Source organism: Gymnoscopelus microlampas (genome assembly GCF_963454915.1).
Source record: "Gymnoscopelus microlampas genome assembly, chromosome: 15".
NCBI classification, from domain to species: Eukaryota; Metazoa; Chordata; class Actinopteri; order Myctophiformes; family Myctophidae; genus Gymnoscopelus; species Gymnoscopelus microlampas.
This window is the reverse complement of record NC_139952.1, coordinates 32,250,973-32,274,080: the sequence shown is the minus strand read 5'-3', so window position 1 is coordinate 32,274,080 and position 23,108 is coordinate 32,250,973. Positions and strand designations below refer to the sequence as shown.

The 23,108-nt window shown below is 43.3% G+C and overlaps 1 protein-coding gene across 1 annotated transcript; it reads left to right on the top strand.

The window, feature by feature from the left end:
- The first annotated feature begins 295 nt into the window (after positions 1–295).
- Positions 296–22,942, top strand: LOC311061086 (phosphatidylinositol 4-kinase beta-like). Its single transcript, XM_084079598.1, has 14 exons — positions 296–509; positions 9,622–10,091; positions 10,762–11,399; positions 11,745–12,236; positions 15,925–16,152; positions 16,787–17,041; positions 18,237–18,346; positions 18,534–18,638; positions 18,815–18,938; positions 19,073–19,186; positions 20,508–20,659; positions 20,900–21,032; positions 21,140–21,260; positions 21,609–22,942. The coding sequence occupies exons 2-14, from the start codon at positions 9,629–9,631 to the stop codon at positions 21,788–21,790; spliced, it is 3,117 nt and encodes a 1,038-aa protein (XP_083935724.1). The 5' UTR covers positions 296–509; positions 9,622–9,628; the 3' UTR covers positions 21,791–22,942.
- Positions 22,943–23,108: the final 166 nt, after the last annotated feature.

Below are 23,108 nucleotides of genomic sequence, written 5' to 3'. Positions count from 1 at the left end.
GACTTTTTGTGTCCAATTTTCAATACTTTTACTTCTATTCCACTACATCTCAGAGGCAAATATTGTACTTTTTACTCCACTACAATTATTTACTTTTACATGTACCAAGTACTTCTTCTTCCATGATCCATCACTGACAGATCTCCAGAGGGACCCAGATCAAATCTTTAAAAAAAAACAAAATCCTCGCATTATATATAGCGCCCCCTCGCGGTGAAACCACAGCGATGGTGGTGGTTCCTTGCGTCACGTCCCCTCCCTTCTAGAGGGGCGGAGTCCTCCCCGGGTGTGTTGCTGCATTTTTCTAGCAGAAGCACCAGATCCAAGAAGAGATCCACTAATATAGATCCAGATCCACCGGACCACTGAGGGCCTGGAGTCTGGACTGACTGCTCTGCTGGAATAGAGAGACCTGGACCAGAGGCCCCTGTTTGTTATATGGACTTATAGACCCACCAAATGGACCAAGAGAAACCCTGAACATCGACGTCCAAATCCCCTCATAAAAGGTGTGTGTGTGTGTGTGTGTGTGTGTGTGTGTGTGTGTGTGTGTGTGTGTGTGTGTGTGTGTACACACATACATATGAATGATGAACAATCGTAACATTGTAACAGTATGTATCTGAGGAGCGGACGGTGTGTGTTTGTGTTACGTGATGCTTTGCTTGGTTTGGTTTAGTTTTGATTGTGTGTTTATTTCCCTTACATCTTTACAACAACATAAACACGATCGTTTGATATAACAGGATGGTTCCTGTTTTTTTTTTAAATATATATATATATTCCCCGTCCGACGTCCTAATAAGGCGGTGTCGCTTGCCGAAAAGAACACATCTAGAGGGCTAGACGTGTTCTTTTCAGTTTCAGGCTAGAATCTCTAGCTGTCTAGCAGTGTTGCCATGTCCGCTTATTATAAGGGACTTTGGGCTTGTTTTTCCCCCTGTAAAGTTGCTTGTAAATATTGGTGGATGCGGTGTTTGGGGCTTGTTGTTTCTAAAGTGTAGTTGTTGCTTATTTGGGCTTGTTTCCTTATGTTGTTTAAACCAGTGGTTCTCAAACATTTACACGTCAAGGACCCCCAGATGAATATATATTTGTCCACAGACAGACCCCTGCATCTGAAAATGAGTTGTGCCAGGGGAGCCCCGCATACCAGATTTATTTGTGTTGTTGAATATGTTTCAAAAATATTCAAAATATTCAACTTTTAGTTCAAGATTTTTTGAAAATATCAGATCGGCTGTTTTGAAATAGCCGATGCATATCGGGTTAAAGTGCGCATGTGGCCTTTTTTAGTCTCTTCCTTTGGGCTTGTTTTCTTGGACCTGGTTGCTTGTTTCTCTCGCAAAACCTGGCAACACTGGCCCGTCCTACGACGGAGTACAAATGCATGAAGGTTTGTTTTGATGAAGAGGGTTTTCAATATTTAATTATTATTATAACTGAATGCCTTCAACCCATAGTTAGTTTAGCATAGGATGATGATGATGATGGTGTTGATGTTGGTGGAGGTAGATGTGTGTTGAACTTGACCGATAGTGACCCCTCTGTGAGGAATGTTTGTGTGGTAAAAGTTCTTCATCGTAGTCGTCGTCGTCATCATCATCATCATCATCATCATCATTAAATCAGTCCTTTGATTATTGCTCAACATTTACAACCTCACTCTCATGTGTAGTGTTGGACAAATTACTCAATAGATAGATAGTCCTGGTCAAATATTACTCAACTACAACAAGTTGCTGAACATTTGTACTTGAGTGAAAGTAATGTAGTGCTTGAGTTAAAGTAATGGAGTACTTGAAATGTGGCTTAAGTGGTTAATTTATAATGCACCCTTTCCCTTCCTAGAGATGTAGTGTGGAGTCACAAGTACAATATTTGTCTTTGAAGTGTAATGGAGTGAAAGTGTAGTCTGGCTAGTGAAAGTATCCAAAAATACAAATACTCAAGTAAAGTACAGATACTAAAAAAATGTACTGTACTGTCCAACACACTTGCATTTCTGATTAATTAGTTTGACTTTCTTTAGATAAAGTCATGTTGCTGAATGTTGTGATAGTGTCATACACTAAAACAGTTGGCTATTACATATTAATGTTTCTCTTTTTAAAAAGACTTTGAACATCATCTTTAATGTGGTTGTAGGAAAGTGAAATAATGATGTCAGACTGACATGTTGTCACTTGAACTTGTAACATAGTGAGCAGTTGGCACTTTGATCATGTAAAGGTAGCTCTCCACCGCACGTCACAGCCAATACGTCACACCTTTGTGTGTGTGTGTGTGTGTGTGTGTGTGTGTGTGTGTGTGTATGTGTGTCTGTGTGTTGAAGAACCTGTCAAGTTGAACAACGTGTCTTTATGTCAACGGTTACGTAAGACAACAGCGTCTGTCTGTCTGTTCCATTGTATACTGGTCTTGCAGTGTACAATGTATACAATGAAACAGACAGACAGTATAGGAAAGATCAGACAGACAGACAGACAGACAGACAGGGGTTTCTCAGCAACAGTAGAACAAACAGCCTTGTCTTTCCAATGGAAACTAGCCTATCACCTATCGTACTCACTTTACTGTGTGTGTGTGTGTGTGTGTGTGTGTGTGTGTGTGTGTGTGTGTGTGTGTGTGTGTGTGTGAGTGTGTGTGTGTGTGTGTGTGTGTGTGTGTGTGATGCTATCAGTGTGAGTGAGGTAGATTGTGTGTGTGTTGTGTGTCACGGGTGTGACTGTCAGTGTCATTCACACAAACCAGCTAATTAAAAAGAGAGAGCTGTGAGGAGTGCTACTGTTGACGTCACACACACACACACACACACACACACACACACACACACACACACACACACACACACACACACACACACACACACACACACACACACACACACACACACACACACACACACGTTTGTATTTGTGAAGACATTTTTCCCACTTTTTGACATTCCTAACTGTAACCCTCAAGTCTTAAGTTTAAACTTGAATCGCATGCCAGTCTCATGCACACCCAAAATATCCGATCTACAAGCTCACAATGCGTTTCAGCGCGACACATAGTGAACCTGTTGATCGGCTGTGCTGAGTGTGCGACAGTATCCCACGGCCAAGTATGAATCAAGCCTAAATCTATTTTTTTTTAAATAAAAATGGTCCTCCTCACAATGTCTATTTCTGAAATTCTACTATACCTGTGTGGACAACTACATACTTCCCCCAGTTTGTTTTCTCATGCCAAATAAAGCTCCTTTGAATTGAAAAAAAAGGGGGGAAAAGTAATGCAAGTACATTGTCTCACTCTCTCTCTCTCACACACACATGCTACTTATTAAGTACTTACCTTCTAGTCTCGTGTAGGCACTAGGCAGACGATCAGAGATCTCTGCCGATTGATATGTAAATTTGTGACATCTAAGCTCAATGAATGGGCAAAAACTGGGTGGAATCAATTCAGAGGTGTTAAAAAGATGTATGTGAAAATTCACAGCCTCACAGAACCCATTCAAAGACATTCGGGCGGCCCTTCTTAAGGGGGCAGTATCGGGATTGGTTTTCAAAGAAGCGGGCGTAGGTTTGTTGTTAGCGTCCATCACTGAATTTAGATGTCACCAGAAGTATCACTAGGCGGAGGGAGAGGCTAGTTATCTTCAGCCTTGATTGTGTGTGTGTGTGTGTGTGTGTGTGTGTGTGTGTGTGTGTGTGTGTGTGTGTGTGTGTGTGTGTGTGTGTGTGTCAGTATTGATGGTGAAGTGTGTGTGTGTGTGTGTGTGTGTGTGTGTGTGTGTGTGTGTGTGTGTGTGTGTGTGTGTGTGTGTGTGTGTGTGTGTGTGTGTGTGTGTGTGTGTGTGTGTGAATGTTTTATTGGCAATTTTTTAAAAACCCATTTAGACCTGAGGCCTATTCTAAAACGCCTGGCCTAAGTTTTCTGAAAAACATCAAATCTTTATTAAAATAATAATAATAATAATGTGTCTGTCTACAATCTGTGTATATATATCTATATCTGCTACAGTATGATTGGAAAACCAGTCAGATTGAAAAAGGTGCGCTCGTTTTCATGGACGGAGGCGCGCCTCCTGAAGGGGACTTGAGCCACGAGAGGCACCGCCGAGCGAGCTTAGGCGAGCAAGTCGCCGTGACGAGCGTTGCGAAGTCACCTTCAGCCGACTCAGCGCCGTCCGAGTTAGACAGAATCGTAAATCACCCCCCCCCCCCCCCCCTAGTCTCGGTACCTCCGAGACGTCATTTCTTTTTTTGACAAAAAGTCAAAATATAAAGTTTAAAACAATTCATGATAATAAAAAAGGAAGGAAGTGGGAGGATGCTACTCACAAGAGACATAGTAGAGCTCACTGAAGGAATGAGTGGTTCTCTACCCTGGGGGCAGGCCAGCCGGGGAATTTCGGTGGAGTCATGATGATTTTAGGTCAGCTGTACTCTTTAATGGGGAGTGTAGGGCTTTGGTAGAGCATTCCACTGCGCTGTGGCTGCTACGTTGTAGAATGCATTTGTACTTGTGTGTGTGTGTGTGTGGGATTTTTTTGAAAATCTATTTATTTGTATCGTTTAAGTAAATGTACTGTATATAAAACAGGAGAGCATTGTTGAATTCTAGAGAAAACATGTTGAATATCGTTGCTTTCGGGCAGAAACCTTGTATCTCCACGAGTGTTGCACAAAAGTAGCGAAAACAGCAGATCTACAGTACATGCTCACAGCACATATCTTTGTGCGTTGTTCTATACTGTTTTGTGAGCTCGTAGATCTGCTGTTTTTGCTAGTTTTGAAAGATTTTGAAAGTGAAAGTGGGTGTGTGGGTGTTATAAATATTTAACCAATGAAAAGTATTAAGAAGGACTTGTGACTAAATAATAACTACATTGGATCCAATGGAACAGAGGTTCTTTATTTTCTATTTCCTAAAAAGTAACAGTTTTGGTTTCCACCCAAAGACGACAATATAAATCTATAGACCTTTTCAGATGAACTCTGTGTGAACTTCTTTGGTCAACAGATGCGATCTGTGAGCAGATTGATTGTCTCATATATTCAGGACTGTTTGGTTTGTAAAGCTTAATTTATACCCTGTACTAGTGTACAATCAAAGGACTGAAGGGTGTAGATCTATTCTTTTTGGCAAGCAACACCCTCGTACTACAGAGTATAAATCAGGCTTTAAATGTGACTCAGTGAAGCCTTGACTCTGGAACAGTGATTAACAAATAGAAGATGCAGTATAGTTGTACAGTATGTATGTTCATGTGTGATATAGACATAAAACATGCACATGCCCACAGACAGACAGACAGGCCTAACACAGGATAGAAACGACAGACAGACATGCAGGTCTGATGACAGACAGACAGACAGACAGGTCTATCACAGGACAGACAGTCACATGTAATGTGTGTGAATGTAATCACACACAGCTGTGTGTGAAGTCATGGAGTCACACTACAGACCGTGTGTGTGTGTGTGTGTGTGTGTGTGTGTGTGTGTGTGTGTGTGTGTGTGTGTGTGTGTGTGTGTGTGTGTGTGTGTGTGTGTGTGTGTGTGTGTGTGTGTGTGTGTGTGTGTGTGTGTGTGTGTGTGTGTGTGTGTGTGTGTGTGTGTGTGTGTGTGTGTGTGTGTGAGAGAGAAGGAGATGGTTTCCAGATGTGAGGTTTCTGGATATTTAGGCGTGGGCGACTGTCAGCGTTTCACTCCTCCACACACACACACACACACACACACACACACACACACACACACACACACACACACACACTTTTTCTTCAGGAAAACACCCCTCGTGCAGCCCAACAGTATGCAGACAGACAGACGTCTAAGTGTACGGTGGTTGAGTGGCTCTGCATTGTCGCTTCACATCAAGAAGGCCCTGGGTTCAATTGTGACTAGATGTTTGTTACCAAAACACATCATTGACGAGGACACAGGGTGCCATCACACAGGGACGCGCCATACTGGCGCAAACACTGTATGGGTCAAAACAGCGGGGTGCGCCTGTGGAGCAGGCCTGCGTGTGTAAATGGGTGATCAATGAATGGATCGCAGAGCCTTGAGTCTAATATCAAGCTTTGGTCTGCAATAAGGCTGCAACTATTGATTATCTTCTTAGCGATTGTTCTATTGATAACTAGTTTTTTGATAAAAGGAATAATTGAGAGGCATGTTTTTTGTGATTTTCTATAATCGACCTAAGTCGATTAGTCTGAATGTGGAGTGGACCACACCACGCAGCTTTATTTTAACTTATTTCTTTCCCCCAAGGCCCCTCAATATTGTTCAGATATATTTTATGACCAATTAATTATTATTATTATTTTCAAATATATCTTTGAAATGTATTTAAAATCAGTTTTTGAATCCCCTCTGTCAAACTGAAACATGTTATGAACAAAAATCCCATGATCATAGAACGTTTCAGAATCATTGTCATGTTACCACGGTTACACATATGACGATGTCACTGTGTCACTCTGTCCTCTGGGCTGTCTGTCCTTCTGTCCTACAGAGTTCATGTTTCTGTCTGCTCAGCCATCTCCATCTGACACCACAGCTAAATATCACTGTCTCTGTCTCTGCTGTCCTACTGTCTGTCTCTCCTACTGTACACTGTCTCCCTATCAGCTGTCCTACTGTCTCTCTCTCTCCTACAATGTCTCCCTCTCGGCTTTAGTTGTCTGTCTCGCCTACACTATCAGCTGTCCTAATGTCTGTCTGTCTATTCTACTCTGTCTCCCTCTCGGCTTTAGTTGTCTGTCTCGCCTACACTATCAGCTGTCCTAATGTCTGTCTGTCTATTCTACTCTGTCTCCCTCTCTGCTGTCCGACTGTCTGTCTGTCTCTCCTACACTGTCTCCCTCTCTCAGCTGTCCTACTGCCTGTCTCCTACACTGTCTCTCTCTCAGCTTTACTACTGTCTGTCTCTTCTACTGTACACTGTCTCCCTCTCAGGTGTCCTACTGTCTGTCTCTCCTACACTGTCTCCCTCTCTGCTGTCCTACGGTCTGTCTCTCCTACACTGTCTCTCTCTCAGCTTTCCTACTTTCTCTCTTTCAGTGGACACTGGACCACACCCCCAAATAAATGTGTCATGTCACAATTTATATGGGGGAAATAATGTATAGTTCAAATATACTGTGAAAATATCTCAATAGATAGAGAGAATCACTCATCATGTGTTGCTTGTTAATTTGTATGACATACCGTACTGTACACTTAAGGCCAATACATGCTCCTCCCGACGTCGTTGTTCGGACAGGCTTTGTGAACTATTGTTTGAAGTGTCTGGACATATGGAGGTGCACGAGTTCTGAGGAAGTTCTGAGACCGCCCATCAGAAGTTCGGAAGGACGTCAATTTGTAGTTATATCACCTCCCTCTCCCAAGACAAGTTCGGATGTTGTGAAGGAGCATGTAATGGCCTTTAATTATTCACAAAGTTCACAAAATGTTTGACTAACACTTGAACTGCAGCGTAAATAGACAAACTCTAAATGAGGAACTTCCCTTGCGAACAAAACATAAGTCTTACTGCACAGTCAATGGTCAGTGTTTGAACAGTTGAGAGAGCACAGTTGAGAGAGCACAAATGAAACCAAATGAACCCAGCACAAATTGAACCCATTTGGTTCCATTTGTGCTCTGTCAAGAGTTCTATCAACACTGGGGATTTTACAGTGCAGTCACTGTGGGATTCCCCGGCAGCAAGGGGAGACAGTTGGCTGAAAGCGCTGCTAGTCTCCTCATTGTTAAGCAGCTGTTGTGTGAACCGGTGAAGGTCACCGTTCTGTGCCTTTTGGTCCTTGTACATCCAGATCAACTCCAGGGTTTTTTGGTTTTGGTGGTCGGCTTTCATCCATGCTGGCTGTTGTCCTTTAAGTTCCTTTAAGTCAGTTGTTCTCAAGATGGGGTCCCCTCAAGGACTTGAAAGGTTCAAGGGGGTCCCCAACAAAATTAGTGTTACAGTGTCAAAATGAGTTTAACCACTTTTACCCTATATTTTATACTAAGGCTATTTGAAAATAATAATCGACCCCTTGCAGATCGGATATTTTTGAAATATTTTCTTTACATCTTGAAAAACTGTGAGACATTTTGAAGAACTGTATTATTATAATTTTTCAACACAACTATTCCCTTATGGGGGCCCCTGGTACAAAATCTTTTCAGATGATATAAGGTGCAAGTTACATATGCTGCAGCTTAGGTTAATAAAAGTTAGGTATTACATATTAATAAAGGCTAGATATACATACATATGTAATATGTATACAGGTTAATAAAGGCCTAGTATCACAACAGTAATCTTAGAAACAGCTGGAGGTGTGTGTGTGTTTATCAATGGAGTGAAGTCCCACATTGATTGACAACACTTATCACTGTGTTAAAGTACATCACCTGACCTACACACACACGCACACACAGACACAGACACACTCATCATCTAAAGTCCAGGCCGTACTGTGTATGAGAGTGAGTTGTCATGTTTTCATGACACACTTCTTTTTTCTTGAGTGTACTACTACTAGTACTACACAAACCTTTTTGTACTCCGGTAATTCTACTGAGTTACTTCTGTTTTGCGATGGCAACCTGAGAAAACATCCAACAAAGCATGTACAAAATAAACAACCACGTCAGTCATTCATTTCTTTGTATATTTAGTTCATTGTCATTAGAGTTGTTCCGATACCGTTACCAGTATCGATAGTCGATACTGCCCAAAATGCTGGTATCGGCGAGTATGCCAGTCTATGCTGATCCGATACCACATCGCCTGTCACATGATGATATTTAATGAACAGTAATATTTTGAATGCCTCAGTTGATAGTTGACTGTTTTGTACTCTTACTGTACTATTTACGTCATTATTTTACTAATGACGTATGCACACACGCACACAAAAGCACGCACGCACTCACACAAAAGCCCCCACAAGTACTCACTGACACTGTACATGATTTGTCGGGGATCATGGCCAGGCCAGTGTGTGTGTGTGTGTGTGTGTGTGTATTGTATGTCTTGAGAACACAGCTGCAGGATTATGTAACAGATTTATGCATGGTTTGTGTCTCGCGCGTGTGTGCGCACCTGCATATGTGTATGGTTGTGTGTGTGTGTGTGTGTGAATACTGACCACTTAATAGCAGTAGCTACACACACACACACACACACACACACTCACACTCACACTCACACTCACACTCACACATATAGCCCCGGGCAGTAGAGAGGAAAATATATTCAGTTAAAATATAAATACAAATCTAGTGAGACTGCCTGAAGTTCATAATCATATTGTAGAACAGTTACCGTACATGTCAGTCATTCATATAACATGAACACGGAACTATATTCTGTTCTACAGATAGTTGCTGTTGCTTGGAAAACTCTTATGTCCAAAAAAATAGCAAAAATAGCATCGGATCGCGACGTGTTGTGAGTTGTAGATAGGTTTATTTTTGCTATCTTTGTGTGACACTGTAGTATGACGAAGAAGGGCATTCATTTATGAAAAAACATAAAACGTTGCAATATTGAGATACAAGCCTTCTGCCTGAGAGCAACAAGATGATAATAGATTATGTCTCTCTCTCTCTCTCTCCCTCTCTCCAGGTCCATCATGGCGGAGGTCTCTCTCTCCCTCCACCTCTCCTCCGTGTCTCCTCCTCCCCCGCCTCCCCCTCCCGTCTCCTCCTCGCCCCCGTCCACCTTCTCCTGCCCGTCCTCGCCTTCCAGTGCCTCCTCGTCCTCGTCCTCTTCCTCCTCGTACCGCCACCACCACCACCACCATCACCACCACCACCATCACCACCATCGCCCGCCCCTCTCTCTCCCCCTGCCTCTCCCTCAGTCCGAGGAGGAAGAGGAGGTGCGGGGTTCCGCCTGCGTCTCCTCCCCCTCCGCCAGCCCCCGCAGCTCCAGTCCCACTGGGAGCATTGGGAGCAGTGGGAGCGTGGGCAGCAGCAGCAGCAGCGAGACCTCCTCTACTGCTCTTGGTGGAGGAGCAGGAGGAATAGAGGAAGAGGGTCCTGTGGTCTCCTCCCAGGAGGTCTCCACGGAGACGGACTTGGTGATTGACCAAGGTGAGACGACGTGATTGGATGGTTCGATTGATTGAATACTTTGTTAGACAGAAATTTAAACGGCACGAGGTACAGTCAGACATTTAGGCTAAAAGGATGGCATAAAAAAGTCCAGGGGACTTGTTTCCATTGTAGTCCTACAGTATGTATTCAATTCATCAACATGGAAAGAAAATAACACAAAAATGCATGTCATCAACAAATACAAAACATTATATGTGCAAAGGAGAAAAAGGAAAATGTTCGGTAGAGACTGACACCACCTTTCTATGGGAAAAATTGCGTTTACCTTCCCTTGTGGTCTCCTGATAGATGGTTTTTCAGGTCTGTTTTGAAAGAAGCCAGTGATCCACATTTTTTAAGGCATGGTGTCAGGGCATTCCACACTTTGATGGCAGAGTAGTAGAATGAGAATTTTCCCATGTTTGTTCTATAAGTGGGTGGTAACAGATCGTTGTCGCTCCCTCAAGTATTGTGACTGTGGGAGTCACTAACTTTGGAGAAGTATGGTGGTGTGATGTAATGGCTGGGCAATTAATGAAATAATGATACAATTCGAATAGGGTTAAATGGCTAATCACACAATTTAGTTGATTCTGTGTTATACTTTGTACAAAAATAGTGTTGAACATGCATTTGATATGTGACTCCCGCTTTGTTCTGCTCCTAGCTGTGATTGACCCGGAAGTGGCTCTGCAGGCCTGCCAGGAAGTACTTCTCAAGGTCAAACTGCAGAACGGAGAGGCAGTAGAAGCACAACAAGAACAACAACAACAACAACAACAACAAGAACAAGAACAACAAGAACAACAAGAACAAGAACATCAAGAACAACCACAACAACAACAAGAAGAAGAACAAGAACAAGAACAGCAGCAGCAGCAGCAGAGCGTTGATTTCCCAGAGAGTTCCAGTCCCCAGCACCGCAATGTTTCAGTGTTCCCAGAGATGTCTGATACCGGCTCCATCAAAGAGGAAGAGGAGCAAGAGGAAGGAGAGGACCGAGCAGCAGGAGGAGGAGAAGAAGAAGTAAAACCTCCGGCCAATCCCAGCCCCACGCCTTCGTCAGACTGCTGCTCGTACTCGGCCAAGCAGTCGTGGCTCCTCCGGCTGTTTGAGTCCAAGCTGTTCGACGTCTCCATGGCCATCTCCTACCTGTACAAGTCCAAGGAGCCCGGGGTGCAGGCCTACATCGGCAACCGGCTCTTCAGCTTCACCGACGAGCAGGTGGACTTTCACCTGCCTCAGCTGCTCAGCATGTACGTTCACATGGACGCTGAGGTCGGAGACGCCATCAGACCTTATCTGGTGAGACTCTACTCTAATACCTATCACTCATGGATTACAGTTCATGGATAAAAGTCATTTTGATTCTGTAGAGGCCAGCATTTTTTTCTCTTGGCTTGCAACACTAACGCTAGCACTCACGCAGAACATAGATTTAGAACAATAGCATCAAAATGTTGTGCTAATTGTTTAGGAAACAGAGTGCTAGTGTGGGGGGCTCCTTTCATGCTGTTTCACTCCTCTTCTTTTCCTGTGTCCTCTTTCTCTCTGCATTTGGAAGCCATCATGTAATTGTAAACAGTAGTAAACGTTATTTAATAATCTATTGCTTTGCCTGCTCTCCTCTTTCTCCTCTCCTCTCCTCAGATCCATCGTTGTAGAGGGAGCATAGCGTTCTCAATGCAGACTGCCTGGCTGCTGGGGGCGTACTCTTCAGACATGCACATCTCCACGCAGAGGCACTCCAGAGGGACCAAACTCCGCAAACTCATCCTGTCGGACGAGTTCAAGCCCAAGAACACCAGCGCCGCCAGCCCCGCTGCTCCTGCGGATACCAGAACCGTGTCCAGTTCTGGATCCGAGGGTCCCATGACCCGCTCGCCTTCATCCATGACTCGCTCCCATCACCACCATCATCACCATCACCGACACAGGAGACACAACAGCAGCCAGGTGGAGGCGTGTGCACCTCCCTCCGCCTCGCCGCCGCCAGGAGAGGAGGGCTTTTCCTCTCCCACCAGGAGGAGAACCCATCAGAGGTCCAAGTCGGACGCGGCCGCGGGAGGTGGCTCTGGTCTGGGCGGCGGACTGCTGAGGTCGGGGAGTCACCCCATGGTGGAGAACCAAGGTCACGAGGAGGTATGAATGTACTTTAAAACAAATTTGGAAGAACACGCACATCTAATCCCCAAATAACATAGCCAATCTACAAGCTTGTAGATGAGTTTTTTTGGCCTAAAAGGTTTTAGGCATAAGGGGTAAGGTAAAGATAGGCCCCTGGCCCCTTGGTGTAGACGGAAAAAGCGGTCCAAGTACAGCACCAGCTCGGGTCCAGTTTACTCTAGACCGCGTCTAGAGGGTTTCGCTCACCATTGGGCTCCAGTTTAAAACATTGAATTTATTAACACCCAGAAAGTGTGTTGGTTAGTTAGTACTTTGCTGTGTTAAACGGGGCCTATCTGTTCACAGATATGCAACAGGATCTGGGTCAAAGGCCAAAGTCTCTAATATGTGACATTGTGAACAATATGGAAACTTATCAGTGGAGATCCAGAGATATGTTTTTATTTGCGTGCGTGCCTCTGTGTGTGTGTGCGTGCGCGCGTGCATATGCTTGTGCATTTAGTGTTATGAACAGGAAGTAAATGTGTTCTTTCAGGAAGTCATGGTTACCAGGAAGTTACGATGTTGTTGCTCACAAAACAGGAAGCAGGTCATGGATCACGTACCAGTGACAGGTCTAAACTGGAACCCAGTTGAAACCAGTCTGCTTTCAAAATATGACAAAAATCTATTTGAAACTAAGTACAGAACATAATAAAACAGTAAAATAAAATAAATGTTGCTCTATATTCTGATAGTAATCATCGATATAGAGTGTTTGTTTGGTAACAGGGGTCTCCTCGCCTCTACAGTAGTAAACAGAAAATGCATTTTCAGGTCAGGATACCAATTTCATCCTATCAGGAAAGAGAACTGACATTTGAAGAGGTGACACTAACAAATGAGCAGAGAAATTTGTAAATGAGTTATCTTCCTGATTGGCTGTAATTGGCAACCCACCTGAAAATGTATTTTCTGTTTATCAAAGAGCTGGAGAGATTGATAGACCCCTGTTACTGAGCAAACACTACAGCAATGATTACCATCACAATGTATAGCTTTAACCTTTTTTCACAAAACACCTTTAATTAATCCATTTGTAACTCTGGACCATTACGGGTCCATTTGGTTACATTTGTACTCTCCCAGAGTTGAATTAACTGTGGATTTGACTGTGTGTATGTCTGTGTGTTCCAGGCATCCATGCTTGATAAACAATGAGGTTTTTGGTGGGATGTATCTTATTGGGAGGTAGACTGGAATATTCTTCTACCTACACATACTGTACGTCATGTCCTAGTATGAGCGAATAGGGGAAGGGAATCAATGTCACGTGATGCCTTTCTTTGGCTCGGCAAAAACTTGCATGTGTGTCAAAGAATATGATTACTGGCAGAATCGCGGAACGTTTAGAATATTTGGCAGTCCCGTTTTCAGTTTTTCACAAGATCGGTGGTTGTTACAATAACCTGCACTACTATACTTCACCATATGTTGCGCTGTGACGAAATAAACCCATAAAATGTCACAACGTGTACGCTCCGTAGTGCAATTTCAATGGTGAAAGCTGTGTTGTTTCACCCGAAAAAGTAATGGCGGATTCGGCCACGCCCCGAAATACCCGTATGTGTGTCTCAAAGAATGAAACATGAGACTGGATGACCCAGAAAGAGCCGAGACCTAAACATGAGATCTGATTGTCTGAGTCACAATACAGTACAATACAATACAATACAATACGATATCGTTGCTGTCGTTAAGAAACCTTGTATCTTCTCCATATTTCAACTTAAATAATTCCCTACTTTGTCATACTACAGTGTCACACAAAAGTAGCAATTACTTTTTAATAAATATTGAACCAATGAAAAGTATTTACAAGAGTGTGTGACTAAATAATAACTACTACATTGGAACAATTTCCTGAAAAGTAACAGTTTTGGACACACCCGACAGCAACTATAATATGCACATCGTACGTGTGTTAGAATGTAAGTTAGGTAAACATGTATTTAAGCAGGTTTTCTGCATTTAATCCCCTCCGGTAAACCATGTGACTCGGGTTTCATGGACGACAGCTGGTTCAGACAATGTGACAGTGCAGAATGCTCAGATATGAGGAAATGAGGAAACAAAATTACACATAAGCTGTTACAAAACTGTATGATGGAAATAACTCTTGAGTTGGGCTGTATGTTTAACTGTATACTTCTGTTGTAAACAGTTCCCTACAGACCTGGAGCCTTCATTTACAAACTAGTGAACTGGTTATCTTGTAAACAGTTCTCTACTAGCATGGAGCCTATATTTCGTTGCTGCCGGGTGTCCAAAACTGTCTCTTTACACAATGAAAATAGCAAAAATAGCAGATATACAAGCTCAATGTGCCACGATGCGACGTGTTTTGAGCTTGTAGATCTGCTATTTTTTATATTTTTGTGTGACACTGCAGTATGATCAAGTAGGTCGTTCATTTAAGAAAAATATATAAAAAAGGTAAAATATGGAGATAAGAGGTCTTTGCCTGACGGCGACGACTCACAAACTACAATGTAGGCACTAGGCAGGTGAGCCAATAGTGTGTGCCACCAACGTCTCGTCACCACGGGGGGGCGTGGCATAGTAGCTGCAGACATACTTGTGGGGGGCAATGTTAAGTCAACCTGTTTATACCCCCCAAAGATGCCCGCCCTACCAAATGACACTTGTTGATGCCCCCTTCAGGATTTTTGGCACGCTCTATAGAGTGTGCCAAAACCCAGTGGTGACGACGCGTTGGCACGCTCTATAGGATACAACAGGAGGGTATTCAGTCCCCACACAGAAATGCATGGGGAGGATTAATTGGCATAAAAATAAAATTGGCTACTCTAAATTGAAATAAAAGAAAACCCAAGAGTTGGATTCAACTACAACAAACTGCATTTCTGGCCCTGAAAGTGTTTGTTTTTTGTCTTTTACCTCAAAACATCTGTGGTAGAGCAAGTCACATGACAGAAGAGTGCATTTTAGGTCAGGGCTCGACTGGGACAACAATCCGGGCCCAGCATTTAAAGCCTTGACCGGCTCATTTAGGATTCAAAAACAAAAGTGTCTCATCTAGCGTAATCTATACCACGTGCTGATCACATAGGCTTTGGTCACAATAGGCCTACTGTACATTTCCGCATCAATTAATTCATTAACAGGGTTAACAGACTCTAATGCATTATTGTACATGCAGCCTCTCTCACACAGCTGATACAGTCCAAGGCTGTGTTGTCACAGCTGGCATATCAAATCAAGTATATACACGGTTGCCCAAACCCAAATCTAGTGGCATCAATGAGTAGACTATCGTCAGGGTTGCACACAGAAATACTGTAGCTGGACCCATGAAAAGGTTCAGTGAGTGGACTCTCCCCAAAGCTGCTTTACTCTATTCTATAGTTGAGTGAGAGCATAAAGTGCACTCAGACAGTCGCTAATAGAACTACATGTTAGTACACATGGTGTGTGTGCGTGTGTGCATGCGTGGGTGGGCATTTAATGTGAGAGAGCTAGCCTTGGCTGACTGCCTAGATGTTTTCCAGAGTAGAACTCTGCAGATACTGCAATGCTGCTCTCCGGTGGCCTAACTGAGTACTGCAGCTAGCCAGACTCTTTTCAGTTAGCAACTCACCTTCAATATGCTGTGAAATACTGCTAATTATAAACAAAACTCTCTCTTGTCTCTCCCTTCCAGCCAGAGCGCTTGCGTCCTCAGAGAGAGTTCATTAAGTCATTGATGGGGATCGGGAAGCGCTTGGCCGTCCTGCCCACTAAAGAGCAGAAGACTTCAAGACTGATCTCAGAGCTGTCCTTACTGAACCACAAACTCCCTGCTCGAGTCTGGCTGCCCACCGCTGCTTTCCACCACCATGTGGTCCGAGTTCCACACACACAGGCTGTAGTACTCAACTCTAAAGACAAGGTAAACACATGTACAGTATACACTTATACAATTCATATGTGTACACACACAGGCTGTAGTACTTAACGCTAGAAATTAGGTTAACGCATACAGCACATACTGCACAATGTAAAGATAATTCTGATTGTAATGTAATCTAACATAGAATACTATGTTAGATTACATATATTAGATAATACATATATTAGATAATAATCTAATATAAATGAACATTATCTAATATAATCTAATGTCATCTAACAATATAATCTAATTTGATCTAATCTAACTTTATTTTAATGCAGTCTAACATAATGTAATCTAACATAATGTAATCTAACATAATATATCGTCGCTGTCGGGTGGAAACCTCATATGTCCCAAACTGTTACTTTTCAGGATTCAAATTCTAAAATAGAAAAAGTAGCAGATATACAAGTTTAAAACTTAAAACTTTTGATGCTTTTGTGTGACGCTGTAGTATGATCAAGTTGGGCATTCATTTACGAAAAATATGAAAAAGTTAAATATGGAGATAAGAGGATTCTGCCCGACAGCAACGATATTCTGACGTGATCTAACATAATTATCTAACGTAATCTAATGTGATGTGTAATAGCACATTCTAATCTTAATGTGCTGTTCTTCCCTCCAGGCTCCTTACATCATCTACGTGGAGGTTCTGGAGTGCGAGAGCTTCGAGACCTCCCCGGTTCCGACCCGCATCCCCGAGACCAGACTGATCCGGACGGCCCGCTCCGCAGAGAACCTGGACTGTAACGGCAGCCACGGCAGCGCCAGCAGCGGCATCACGGCGGAGCAGAGAGCCGGGAGTTTCTCCACCGTGCCGAACTACGACAACGACGACGACGCCTGGGCCACCGATGACATCGGACAGCTGCAGGTGGAGGTGAGTCCCGTCTGTCTGGCCCACTGCTAGCACGACTGCTAGTGCAACATTTGATTAACCCATTGAGACCTGAAGCCGGTTCTACATGTCTCCTAAATCTCAACAGTTTTCTGAAAAACGTATGTTTCTATATCAGTGGTGCTCAATCTTTTTCATGTCAAGGACCCCCAAAATGATATGTATTTGGCCGCGGACCCCCATCGAAATATTTAGTTCCAGGGACCCCCCAGAAGAAAATATTTGAGTTAAAAATGTTCGCTTAAAAAATATATATATTCAGAGATTTGCACACATTTTCACGAATTTTCAAAAATAGCAGATCTACAAGCTCGTAGCGCGGCACTCGGTGCCGCGCTACGAGCTTGTATATCTGCTATTTTTGAATAGCCCAATGTGTAAAATAATGCTATTTAGCTCAAATCTAAAAATGTAAAAAAGTCCTAAAGATAAAGAAAACTCTATTGTCCATTTCAATTTAACAAAATAAATACATTTGCCTTTGTTACACTGGCATCCAGTATACAAACAATAAAAAACAGTGGCGGCTGGTGGCAGTGCTACTCCAAACATTAAGCCAATAACATGTACTATGTTATCACACTAGTTTATTTTGATAGGCCCTGGCCTAGGCTATAGTCATTCATTTGTGAAAGATAGACACAACTAATGGCATGAGCAAAAATCATGCCCCCCTGGACATGACGCTAGTACTGTATGTCACAGGGACATACAGTATCCCCAATTGAACTCTTGATGCTGAATGCTAAGCAGGGAGGCATTGGGTCCCATTTCTATAGTCTTTGGTATGACTCAAGGATTGAACCCTGACCTCCCAGTCTCAGGGGGGACACTCTAACCACAAGCGCACTGAGCTGGTTACGAGTTCTATCCAAGTAAAATGGCTGTATTCATTATCACCCTTGCCAGAAGTTCCACCAGAACAGGGGTCCCCAACCTTTTTTGCACCATGGACCAGCTATATATATAGACAATATTTTCCGGGACCGGGCGATTAGAAATGTAATACTTATTAATTAAAATAGTCTCTGTATAATCTCGGATTGTAAAATGAAAATTCTGAAACCTGTCCAAAACGTTGAGTTAAGGGCGTGTGGTTTATGTGGTTGATCATTTAATAACGTAATTCAATACGCTGTTATGTGTTATGTGTGTGTGTGTGTGTATGTGTGTGTAGTTGGCAGAGGGCCAGGCCAGCAGCAGTGACAACATCAGTCAGTTTTCAGTCGACAGCATCACCAGTCTGGAGAGTAAAGAACCTGTTTTCATAGCAGCGGGAGATATCAGGTACACACACACACACACACACACACACACACACACACACACACACACACACACACACACACACACACACACACACACACACACACACACACACACACACACACACACACACACACACACACACACACGTTGGCACGTTGGCTACCATTGTCATTGAGTGACTCAGCTGTGATGTTATGTGTTGAAGGCGTCGACTGTCTGAGAATCTGGCTCACCCCCCAACATCATTCAGACGAGACCCAGAGGATCCATCAGCCGTCGCCCTCAAAGAACCCTGGGAGGAGAAAGTCACGTAGGATTATTATAATATTATTATAATACTGTATATTATACCATCTATTGACGAAAGAGAAAGCTGGATGGATGAATATAATTTGAATCTGGTGTGCATTGTAGGGATCTGAACAATATGTTGATTTTCGACTTGTGCATAATTTTCTTTCTCGGTGTGTGTGTGTGGGTGATCAGGAGGATTAAAGAAGCATCTCCGTATGGTGCGTTACCAAACTGGAGGCTCCTCTCCGTTATTGTTAAATGTGGAGACGACCTGAGACAAGAACTACTGGCTTATCAAGTACTGAGCCAACTACAGGTACTACACTACTACTGTTACTATTACTACTGCCTTTATCACGTATACGGAGCCAACAGGTACTACAGTCCAAACTACTACATTTCCCCAACATAGTCTCATACTAAACACTGTCTCTCTCCCTCTCTCTCCAGTCTATTTGGCAGCAGGAGCGTGTTCCTCTGTGGATAAAACCATACAAGATCCTGGTGATGTCATCAGACAGCGGCATGATTGAACCCGTCCTGAACGCTGTGTCTTTACACCAGGTTAGTCACACACTGGAAACCAGTTCACTTCAACTATGCGGCCCCGTTTGCAGCGGGTGACTAAAACGGAACTAAGACGAAGATTTGACCAAGAGTGGATGAGGCTGAGAGTAGACACAGAACACTCTCATTGTTGCTGTTAACCTCGCATCTTTTTAATGTTAAGTGCTCTTATCCGGTTTAGACCCCGCCTACTGTATGTGGTAAATTCCACATACACATACCTGCACGCACAGCACACAGAGCGTTTCTGTGTCCGCTCTGGACTGGATAGCTATATAAACTGCGAAGCGAAATGATCCCAGTCTACCAAATAAGCAAACTAAACTTCTCGGATCATGCCTGGTTGACACATCTAGCTGTAATACGTGTGCAAAGTAACAGTACCATGTGAGACATTTTCATTAGCAATGCACCCGAACACAAGGCTACGTTTTGGTGCCTAGTAAGGCATTGGTTTATTTAACACTGCCACTGTGCAGTTAACGTATGCATGAGGCAGGACCTGCAAATCAGTTTTTTCTTTGTAACACTGCTGCTGCTGCGCAGTTTAACGTGCGCTTGTTGTTGTTGTGCCACTGTGCAACTAGTGTTTTGGTTGTTAGTGTTATTCTGCACCTGACTTTTGTTGTGAACAGTGCAGTAGTGTAGTACACCTGCCTGAAAGCCTGTCAGATCTGACTTTGGATCTGAGATCTATGAGAGAGAAAAAAGGTTTTCTCTGTTTATCCACATGGATCCTAGCATCCCTATTCTGAGCATTTCATTAAGAGAACATTTGGCCAAATTTGTGATGCGTTGTGAGCTTGTAGCTCGGCAATTCCAGAAAAGACATTTGGTGTGTAGAGTGATAAAAGGAAGGGGTCATATACAGAGCCCTGGTGGACCACGGTCAATTAAGTATAGGGTTTAAGTGGTTAGATATGCTGTGTAGATTGAACCATTAGGAATTTGACCGTATGTGGTTGGAGGGTGTGTGAGGGTGGGACCGGTTTGACTTCCGTGCCTGCCTGCACTACCGTGATGCTCAATTATTTTACTTCAGTTATGGGATTTATCCATCCCATTACAGTGTAGAATTTGCTATAAAGAATTGTTTCTTTTCGGCAAGCGACACTGTAGTACTACAGAGCATAAATCAGTATTCAGACACTGGAAACCAGTTCTGAAGCCTGAGTCTGACATACCAGAGGTGGTAGAAACCCTGAAACTGCTATTTGTGGTTAAAAAATACTCTTTGTGTGTGTGTGTGTGTGTGTGTGTGTGTGTGTGTGTGTGTGTGTGTGTGTGTGTCTATCTGTGTGTTTGTCTGTGTTGTCAGGTTCGTAAGCAGAGTCAGCTGTCCATGTTGGACTACTTCCTGCAGGAACACGGCAGTTTCACCACAGAGAACTTCCTGTCTGCTCAGAGGAACTTTGTCCAGAGCTGTGCGGGTTACAGCCTGATCTGCTACCTGCTTCAAGTCAAAGACAGGTACCTGTCTGTCTGTCTGTCTGTCTGATCTGCTACATACTGTAACTTTACTGTAAAGTTCATTGTCACATCACAGGTTAACAGATGTAAAAATAAAAAGTGTGTGAAATTATTTTCTATACAAGCTTTGACAAATTGCAGTATCGAGTGTTTTGGTCAAAAATTGTTTATTTAGAGCCCTGGTCAGTAGCCTGATGGCGCTCTCTCTTTCTATCTCTCTCTGTCTCTCTCCCTCTGTAGACATAATGGGAACATCTTATTGGATTCTGAAGGTCACATCATCCACATCGACTTTGGCTTCATTCTGTCCAGTTCTCCTCGGAATCTTGGCTTTGAGACGTCTGCCTTCAAACTCACCTCCGAGTTCGTAGACGTGAGTGTCTGTCTTTCTCTCCCTCTGTCCGTCTGTCTGTCTCACTGTCTGTTCATCTACTAGATGTTGATCTGTATGTGTGTGTGTGTGTTTGTGTGTTGCCTTAGGTGATGGGTGGTCGTGATGGAGATATGTTCCTGTACTATAAGATGTTGATGCTGCAGGGTCTGATCGCTGCCAGGAAGCACATGGACAAGGTCCTGCAGATAGTGGACATCATGCAACAAGGTAACCCTCTAACCAGTATGATTACACATAGTTCACCCAATAAAAATATACCACCCCATATACAATGAAATGACCGGTGCCAATAATCAATAATCCTGTTCATATTATACTTTCAAAATGTAGCAAAATGCCTTGTAGATCTGCTACTATTTTTTTAAAGAAAACAAAAAACAAAAAAAAATTACAAATAGAGCTACACATTTTTAAATCATTTTCACAGATATTCCATATTTTTTGTCGCCTTTGCAGATACACATTGCTTTTTAATATTAGTTCTGGCCCTAGTCTGACCAGTCATTCTGTCCTGCTCACTCTGTCCTTCTCCTTCTCCTATCTCCTATACTGTAGGTTCTCACCTGCCGTGTTTCCACGGCAGCAGCACCATCCGTGGTCTGAAGGAGCGTTTCCACATGAGCCTGACGGAGGAGCAGTTGCAGATGCTGGTGGAGCAGCTGGTGGATGGCTCCATGCGCTCCATCACCACCAAGCTCTACGACTCCTTCCAGTACGTCACCAACGGAATCATGTGAGCCATGGCCGTGGGAAACCCCCCATGGAAGAACTATGGGACTGTTACAGACGTAGTACACTACACCTGGGTTGCACCTGGACTACAACACCTGTACTAACACACCTGCACACCTGGATTACACCTGAACTACTTCACCCAAACTCCTACACCTATACACCTGGACTGCTACACCTAGTCTACAGAGCTATTGACAGAGAGAGTTATGACACTCCCTTAGACTTCCGTTATAAAGAAAGAATATTCAATCATTTATTGCCAAAAACAACATGCAATTGATTTGGGATTTGTTTTCGGTGTGGTCAGACATAACAAGAAGAACGAGAGGAACGCGGAAGTAACGCTTGACATCAGGGGCGATCAGTAGTTCCAAACACTAAAGTAAAGTTCCAACTTCCAAACATTGAATCCTCATAACGGGAGTCAATGAATGCATGCGCAAATCTATGAACTATGTGAACGAGTCGCGGCGAGATCAAAGAGTAGCGTGACTCTCTCTTTCATTGGGTCTGGTCGACATGTACCAGATGGACATATGATCATATGATGTCTAAACACACACATGACTTCTGTCTCAGCATGTTTTGCCCCAAGTACACCTCCAGTACCCTCCCCTATACACAAACATGCACGCGTACACAGAAACACACACGGTTTTACTGCACTCTACTTTACAACCCCCCCCCCCACCCCCAGCCTTCTACGATGCATGGAATACTGGGAACCGCATGGAATCATGGGAGCACACAGGAGTGTTGGAGCTGCATGTAACTTTTCCTGTTCACCTCATCTCCGACGACTCATCACTTTTATGCCTTGCAGGAGAATTCACCTCCTCTCCTCTCTCCTCTGCTTTTCACCTCCTTTCCTTTGTATTCTTCGGACTGAGGATTCTGAGTTTAGGATCTAAACGGGTGTGTACCAAGGGGGAGGAGACAAGACTTCATGTGACTTTACAACAGGCGAGAGGAGGACTGTTTAAGTGACAATACAATATCTCTCCATCAGAAAGCACGACTTCATCTATTGGGGCTTTATTACTTTTAATGTTAAATATTAAAAGTAAATATTTGGCTTTGTGTGTACAGGAAGCGTTATGGTGTTTTAAAAAAAGACACCTCGGAGAAATCCTAAGAGAAAAAAATGTGAGAGAGAAAGAAAGTGGAAGGATTGAAACTGAACACTTTGAGTCGGTGTCTTTTCAACTGTTTTGACGGTTTTTGAAACGTGGATCTGAACTGGAAGACTATTCATCTCGTCACCGTAACCTTTTACTGTTAACTCGTTTTTATACATGTATTCTTGAGTTTCACTTCACT